At 45.1% G+C, this 8,226-nt stretch overlaps 1 protein-coding gene across 2 annotated transcripts; it reads left to right on the forward strand.

Annotated features, from left to right (window-relative positions):
- The first annotated feature begins 1,558 nt into the window (after positions 1-1,558).
- Positions 1,559-7,995, forward strand: LOC129382282 (uncharacterized). 2 transcript variants are annotated; one of them, XM_055066031.2, is made up of 5 exons: positions 1,559-1,770; positions 2,522-2,719; positions 3,584-3,616; positions 4,638-4,691; positions 7,784-7,995. In XM_055066031.2, exons 1-5 carry the CDS (start codon positions 1,651-1,653, stop codon positions 7,832-7,834), a joined length of 456 nt encoding a protein of 151 aa, XP_054922006.1. In that variant the 5' UTR covers positions 1,559-1,650; the 3' UTR covers positions 7,835-7,995. The 2 variants fall into 2 exon arrangements, with proteins under 2 accessions (XP_054922006.1, XP_054922005.1); XM_055066030.2 differs by lacking the exon at positions 7,784-7,995 and having other exon boundaries at positions 4,638-5,279.
- The last annotated feature ends 231 nt before the right edge of the window (positions 7,996-8,226 follow it).

Below are 8,226 nucleotides of genomic sequence, written 5' to 3' on the forward strand. Positions count from 1 at the left end.
CGCTACAAGTTTATCAATTAGATTGCGGCACGCAAGCACTCGCGCACACACAAATGAAAGTTTTACGGCATTTTCAGACTCGCAGTATTTTATTGTATATTTAGTGATGTAACGGTGCCATTGCTGCTATCAATAAACTTATTCCACGGTAATAAATTACTCTTATGTATATGTCTTTTGAGGCTGCTTTGATGGAGTGTCCAGGAATGATGGTCACTATACATATACATATATAGAAAAATGAGAAGCAGAACTTCGCGGTTATCTTTCGTTTATTTACCAAACAGTTTCACTCGGTGGGCCAACCATTTTTTGAAAAAAGTCGGTCCCTTGAAAAGGTCGGTCCACCGACCGAAACTGTGTGCGCATGTGCGTGTGTGTGTGTGTGTGTGCGTGTGTGTGTGTGTGTGTGTGTGTGTGTGTGTGTGTGCGCGTGTGTGTGTGTGCGTACGTGTGTGTGTGCGTGTGCGTGCGCCACGAGGTTGTTGAACTTAGATGCAAATGCTACTCTTCTAGACAGTTCAACGTCTTCCGCCTTTCATGCAGGAAACTGCACGTTGAGGAGAGCGTGTGGTGATGATGTCTTGCTTACCTTTCCTTGACCACCGTTTAAATGCTAGCTCGCCGAAATTAATCCTGAAGAGGCGAAAAGTCCTTTCGTTATTCTACAGTTTTTGCCCCCGAGGAGCGGCGCTTTTGAAGGCACTGTCCGGCAGTTTTGAACATCGAATAAAAGTCAGCTAATATGAAGTCTCTATTTCGGTAGCCTAGATTAATTATAGAGGCGTAGAGTGTAGAGGGTCTTTTTTCTTTTGACATAGGGTTAATCGAAATGTGCTACGCGTTTTCGAAATCTCCGCGTTGAAAACGCCCGTGGGATCATACAGGTGTCCCTCACTTCATCTTTGTTTCACGCCTATATAGCCGGCTTTTATTGCTGTACCAACGCCTTCCTTGAATTCATTGGGCTCTATACACTCATAATTGGCGTATACGTAGCGAACAAAGACATATTACATTTTGCCTTTTGCGCCCTCTGAGCTAAACTGCTCAAGCTGGCGCTGTGCTATGGGCTGCGCTATGGCGCCTAAGGCAATGGCATCTTGAGCACTTACTGCCATGTTATATTGTTAACACCGCGTAACCTTCCCATCGTGCACACAGCCTGCGTATTCGAAGAATGTATCACAAGGCAACCGTGCAGATAAATCAGTATGTGAAAATATGCGTGCTGATAGTGTAGGTTTAATATTTAACAAGAGATGAAAGAGAAAAATAAAAACACACACAGACACATCCACTCGCACACAACTTGGAAATGTAGACAACAATGACCAAAATGAAATGGACAAAGTGGTAAATGGAGCTTTTTGGCACGACCAACAAACAAAATGTTGTCCATCTAGGTTGCTTGGGTTGCAGCAGCGCACACCCTGTTTGACATCAACGACAAGAAAGCGACCGATATTTTAGAAACTTTTGTAATTGATTTTTCACGGGAAGGCACGATATCATATTTTTGTTCACCACTGTAACTGAAGGAGTGAAGAACGCTTAAGAGCACAGCGGTCACTGTTGGTACTGTTAAGCCGGCGCTCTTGAACTGGCTACCATCTTCTAGCACAGTATTAATGCGAACACGTCTTGTGAATGCAGAAGACTCCGCAGCTGCTGGACGCCGGATGCCTGTGGCACTACTTCGATTTGGGCGCCGACCTTATCGTCGGCTTCGTGTCAGCCAATTACTCGCCACCCATCATTGTCATCAACGTAAGTTCAGACACCCCTTCGGCATCTCTCTGCCGCTTCCTCAGTTTCCCCCCGACGGAACAAGTTTAAAGAAGCCCGGAATGTCGCCACGTCGCGATATGTCGGAGGACACGCACGTGTGTCCCATCCCCGTCGGTCTTTGATTCGATACCCTGATGTGCCTGGGAGACGTGGCCCGCAAAACCGTAACACACAGCCATGGCGTGCGACACTTTAGTTTTCTGTTATTCCCTGAGCGTTTGTGCTCTTCACTTGTGTATGCCGTATGCGTTTGCCATTTCACGCGCAAACCTTCTCATCTGCAGTCGCATGCTGTAGGTGCATGGCCAGGCAAATATAACCGGCACCCACTAAATAGTGTATCTCTCTGCACACAAGCTTGAAAATTTTGACCGCGCAAGAAAAAAAAAACCTTATTTGTGGCTGGAAATGAATGAATTTAGCTTCAGGCGTTGTAACTGGAGGCATGTGTGTTCTCGGAAACAGCTGACGTGCAACATGAGACCACTTCTGTGCAGAAATTTTAGACGCCGATTATTTATTCTATTTATACTCTAGCTGAATGACTTCGTACGAATGTTTACTTCACAATTCAGCAGACCGGCAAGGTCAAAATTGAAAAGAAAGAAAGAAATAGAAAATTGCTCCAACATTGAAGATACCGCTGTAGCTTCGGTGATCGAAGCAATGAATATGGAAGCTGTTCTGTGCCCGTGGACACGTGGGTAATACTCGTGCCTTGTGCATTCAGAAAACCACCGTCGTGCAACCGCCGAGTCAGCCGGTGGCGGCCGTTCGACCATCTATCTGCGCGGGGCTGGCCCTGTGCTCTGACGCCGCGAATGTTCTCGACTCGGCGAATGCTGCGCTTGTCGACAGCGCCGCGAAGCAGCTGTCCGCTGCCGTCAGCAGTCATCGGGCAACAGCGGTGGCGTCGCTGGGCAACCGTGTACGTTTCTCATTCTTGCGTCGTTGTTCTCATCAGCATTATTCGCTTTAACCGCGCTCAATCGGATTCACATAAAACTAGTTGACTAAACTCTTTCCCACGATATCGTTTCTTTCCTATATCAATATTTCTCTGTAATATGCGTTGCCAGACGGTGTCCTGTAATGTGAAGGTTCTTTCATGGAGATGATGGTTGCAGAATTCCTGACGAGATTTCGGCGTAGGAATTGCACCAACGGTCAAAAGGACGTCATGCTAACAGAGCTGTGGTGCAGGAGCTCAAACGATAACGTTCTTGCCGTGGCCATACGCATCGTATCCGTATCAGTGCTCCGCATCCCGGGCTGCGGGTGGCTGTCGGGCCACCAGATGTTATCTTGCGTGTTGCTACTAAAGAATAGCAACTATACACTGACAGCCTTTAATTGTGGCAGTGATGACGCAGCGAAACTTGCTCTAGGATTGACCGATCGTGGTAGGCCACCGTGAGAAAAGAATGTGTATACATTAAAGACGTGTAGTGGGAAGGCAACTGCTAATTCAGGCGTAACAGTGAGGTAACGCTTGTAATCTTTTACAGAAGCCTTAACATAATAGACGCTGCATGAGCCGTAGCCCCCGTTGGTTACGCGGTGACGATGAGGCCGATGTTAGCGTGCCGTGCCCTTAGAACATGCTCGATTCGAAGGCCGGCTGGACTGACCGCCATTTCAGCCGATGCTAAGACTTCGTCTTCCCGCGACATGCATGATGGCTGGTTGCTCTCAGTCGCCGTAATACCTTTAAAGCATTATGCAAGACTATTTGGCCGGTGCTGCAACGTTCCCTTTCTTTTCCTTCGTTTTCCTTTGTCTTGCCTTGCAGGAGAATCCGTACAAGGTTCTTCTGGAGCCACCCGTAAGTACTATATAGCACAGACACTACACATGCCGCATCTGTTACATCTACTATATTTGCTATCAGTAAGAAGTATACATCAATATACTGAAGGTGTTTTTAGTGAGGAGCCACCAAGGGGTTTTAAAATGGCAACATGTATGCAGTGCGTACAAAAAAAAGAAGAAAAAAGAAAACGTGCGAGGACGCTGTGCTCTCACAAAATGCAGACTTATTTTTATCTTTGAGACCCTGCTTTTGAGCAATCCAGCAGAGGACAGAAGTTTATTGTGTCAAAAAAAAAAAGAAAAAAAAAACAGCCGCCAGTATAAGCGATGGCGCTCACTTCACGCTATGCTATAGATGCTTCCTGCATGTGTGATGTTTATGCTATACTTCCTATTGCTTGGAGGCCACTTGCGATCAGTTCTCTTATTCAAGTAGAATGGACTTGCTATACAAGCCCAATTGTTCATCGAACCTTAAATTACTTCTCGCGTTAAATATTTAAATAATTAATTATTAATTAATTGAGTGACTTGAGCCACATTTACGTATTTGGATTACTTTAGTGCATATTATTTCTTCCTGAGCCTTTCCATTGGTGGAATGCCCAGGTGGCATTGTCGATAAATGACGCATTAATTGCAGCGCATTACACTTCTTACTTCATACTGCATCTATAATACACCCAAAATATGCTCTTTTTCTCGCCACCCTACATATGGAAAAAGCGCATCCATTCTGGCCTTTGTCTTTCCAGCTCGGTGAGTGCGCGAACAGATGATGTCGGCCAAGCGGCTAAGATGTCGAAAGAGACTGCAGGATCTGATGCAGCTTAGTTTTTTTTTTTTTTTTAGATTCAGAGTAGACGGTGCGAATACAGGACGATATACTCGACCGGTAATAAAAAGCCCTGGTACATTTTTCCACGTATATGGTATATGCGTCTTTGCGTTTTCGTTGAGTTGCTAGTTGGCAAGTGGCGACCATAGGCGAAAGCTCATTGTTGCCGCTTTGCCTTTTTTCTTTTCTTTGACAGACTGTGCGGCAATTCCTGCACTTTCCGTACGTTTTAATCAGGGCCTTTGTTAAGGTGAGTCAAAACTGGTGCTTTGATTACATACATTATTCGCGTCGGCTTGAACAGTACAGGTAATTTACTAACGTAAACTGAGCATATAATTCTGAAATACAAATGCATACATGCGTGACGCTGCGGTGTAAAAATAATGATCTCGATGTCGCGGTTTCGATTCCCTGTCCCAGTGACCGCGTTTCAATGAGGACGAAATGGAAAAAAAACGCTCGCCTATTTAGCTCTAAGTGCACTTTAAACAACCCGAGAAGCTCAAAATTAATCCCGAGTACCTAACTACAGCGTACCTCATAACATATCGTGGTTCTGGCACGTAAAACTCAAGAATGCAATTTTATTTTTTTTGTGAAAGTATCGATACGCTTACACAGGAGAGCTCAAGAGTTGCCCATGCGCACATTGCGCCTTTCAGCCAGTAAATTTTTATCAGGAAACCATATTTTATTTGGTCTCGGTGTGGGTTTAATCAGCGTGACTAACAGGCTTGTGCGTTACTTTATGTAGCATCTTCCATAAAATGTCATTCTTCCCATTGCAAACCCCGCTTTTCAAGCAGCACTATCATGCCAAGCATCGTCGGCATCCTGCTTGAAACGTATGGCATGTCAGCAGTCCTTGATAACGTAGTCGCGTTGTGAGGAGGCCTGTAGGCTAGCACACTGAAACCGTTTTCCAGCACTCTCGGGTGCCGTAGCTCTCGAATCCTAGTCGAGCGACCTCGTCAACGTGCTGTAAGACTTCGAGCAGCTTTTGCTGCTTAACATGCTCTTTGAGGTCGAAATAAATTTATGATGTAGAATGCCATTCTTGAGAAGGATGATTTGCTGTGCGAGTTGGCGTTCCATTCTTGGTGACAAGCAGCGCAGAAAAAGAAACTGGGAAAGAGATGTTTAATACGACTGAAAGGAAGACGGACGTAGCGCTGACTATCAAGTGAAGTTTGTATTTAAATCACACACATTTAGGGCGATTTCCAGAAAGAAGCCCCAGCTTACAGTCAGCGCTATGCCGTCTTCTTTTCTGACGTGTTTGCGACGCGGCATGTCACAAGAAGACATCCTTGAGTGCTGATATCTTATCTGTTTCAGCAGTAACCGGTGCCCGTGGTAACAAAAGTTTGCACATGGACACACTGCGCCTCTCAGCTAGTACGCTTTGATCGGGAAAAAATATTTTGTTTGGTTTCGGTTTGCGTAGTCAGCACCCTCAGATAACGGGCTTGTTCGTCACAAGATGCAGCAGCAGGAGATGCTTTCCGTCTGATTGTGTACCGACCTGCTTTCGGCCCCATCGCTGTATTGAATACTACAGAGGTACAACATTCGGGCTGACAGGTTGAGAAAACTGGAATGATCAGTATCTATGCGAGCTGACATCATTACCGTGTAGTCAGTTTCGATCCCCAATTAAGTTGTATAACTTCTGTGGATTCATGTACCAAAACCACGATCTGATTATGAGGAACGTCGTAGTGGGGGACTCCGGACTAATTTTGGCCACCTGGGATTCTTTTACCAGCGCCTAAATCGAATCACTGCAATCAATTGGCACTGAAAAACTCGAGTGTCTGTAACATTAAATGAAAGGGGCTTGAAGGGGCTTTTTAGCAGTTCTCGATCTGCATTAAATCTGATTTGGCTTGACTCGAACACACTCGAAATTTGTCTGTGTGAACCCTTATAAGAATGACTATTGAAATGTTGTCGGTATATTGTTGATGAATTGTTGGCTCAATATGCTTTCAGCAATGCCTCAACAGCTGTTGAAAACACAAAGCAATAACTCAACAATAAAGTTGTTGAGTAGTTCACAACAATAAAGTCGCTGACTAAATGCTCTGATTATGATGCACGTCGTAATGGGGGACTCAGGACTAATTTTGGCCATCTGGGATTCTGTAACCTACACCTAAATCTAATTACTGAAACCTATTGGCACTGAACAACTCGAGTGTCTGTAGCATTAAATGAAAGGGGCTTGAAGCGGTCTTCTAGCAGTTATTGATCTGCATTAAGTCTGATCTTGATTTACTTGAACACACTCAAAATTTGCCTGTGTGAAAGGGCGTAAGCAGCGCAGCGTTGCACTCCGTATCAAATGGAGGGCTTGACGACATTTCGTCTGGTCGGGTAATAAATTCATGCCAAAGGAAAGCGAAGGATACCGATTAAAAAGGTGTTGTAAATGAGCATTAGACGTTTGCGAACAAGATTTCCGTGTGGGAGCCGATACTTCCGATGCATCCAACACCACGTTTTGGGTCGTTATGTCATCTTTTTTTTTTACGTGAATCAACTACGTATATTGGTGGAGCCTGTAAGCCCACCATGACATTGAGGTTTGTTTTTGTTCCGCGTCCGCAAACTTTAGCGAGGACCTGTAGAGCTTTAGTTCGGCGCGACATACGAACAGTGATAACCAGCGCATGGCATCGGCCATGCGCCGGAGACTGCATGATAGTAATCTTGCTACATCCATATTTTGTGTTACATCCTTATTATTTGAACTGTCCGTGGAACGCGAGCGGCGTTAATGGTAAGCAAATGCGCTCTGCGCTCTAAAAAACATCGCATCTATTTGGGCTCCCCAAACAATAATTGTAGCTGCTCTTGTGTGTATTTCCTCCCTTTGAACGCGACAGCGTTAAGGAGCTCGTGTCGCAGAAAAGCCGGTGTCGTCGGTGTCGGCGTTGGCGGCGTTGGCCGTGAGCGATAAATACCGGGAGGCGCTTAATAAATAAAAAACAACTTTTAACGCTGCGCTTGCGGTACTTTTAAGTCATGAACGGCAGTGTCGTATCAGCTTGACATAGACCATTCTTGAGACGAAACTAATGAGCGCTAAAGGAATTTTGTACGAGTTAGATGACTGCCATTGTTTGAAGACAAGATATAAGACTCGAAGAGTCTCAAAAACAAAGAAAGAGTGAGCCTTTGGATGCGTCCTCAGTGCACTGTCGAACGCTGTATGCCACCTGCGAAAAAGGCAAACCGTTGAGGAGACTCAAACATTGAGCAGACACAGTGATAACGATTGTTTGTGTAAAGCTGATGTTTCAAAGCTAAGGTGCGTATTTCTTTCTCTTACAGTGCCAGATGCTGGGAATGTACGGAATATTTGTCCATCATTACAAGAAATGACGCGCAGAAGGCCGCCGCAGATGTTTTTTTTTTTTAGAGAGAAACTCGCCACATTGTTGTATGTTTGTTCTCGCACAACATCTGTGATGACTTATAGTGCATCGCGCTTTCTTATCATTTTATCGCTATACCCTCATAAAGTTTCGTTACTGCGTTGTTTATTCACTGTGTGCCCTTTTATAAACACCCCAGTATCCTCAAACGATCCTCGACTCGAATATCTTCCTCCATGCATGCACTCGACCGAATTGAACACATCGCCGTCTCTCGACTGAAAAAGACGTTATGCTTCTCAAGACATAGCCTCCTATAGGCTCAAGAATTGTTGTGGAGCGTCAATAAAGCGCAGTGACCACATTTGTCGAGGCATGACGCTGCCATGCACTTCCTTG

This window comes from Dermacentor andersoni, chromosome 6, assembly GCF_023375885.2.
Source record: "Dermacentor andersoni chromosome 6, qqDerAnde1_hic_scaffold, whole genome shotgun sequence".
Taxonomy (NCBI): Eukaryota; Metazoa; Arthropoda; class Arachnida; order Ixodida; family Ixodidae; genus Dermacentor; species Dermacentor andersoni.

Excerpts from the sequence above, each read along its gene's own strand:
- LOC129382282 (XM_055066030.2), top strand. The coding sequence starts at position 1,651 with ATGCAGAAGACTCCGCAGCTGCTGGACGCCGGATGCCTGTGGCACTAC. Across the intron at positions 1,771-2,521 it reads CACCCATCATTGTCATCAAC|AAAACCACCGTCGTGCAACC; the intron begins GTAAGTTCAGAC and ends TTGTGCATTCAG. Across the intron at positions 2,720-3,583 it reads TGGCGTCGCTGGGCAACCGT|GAGAATCCGTACAAGGTTCT; the intron begins GTACGTTTCTCA and ends CTTGCCTTGCAG.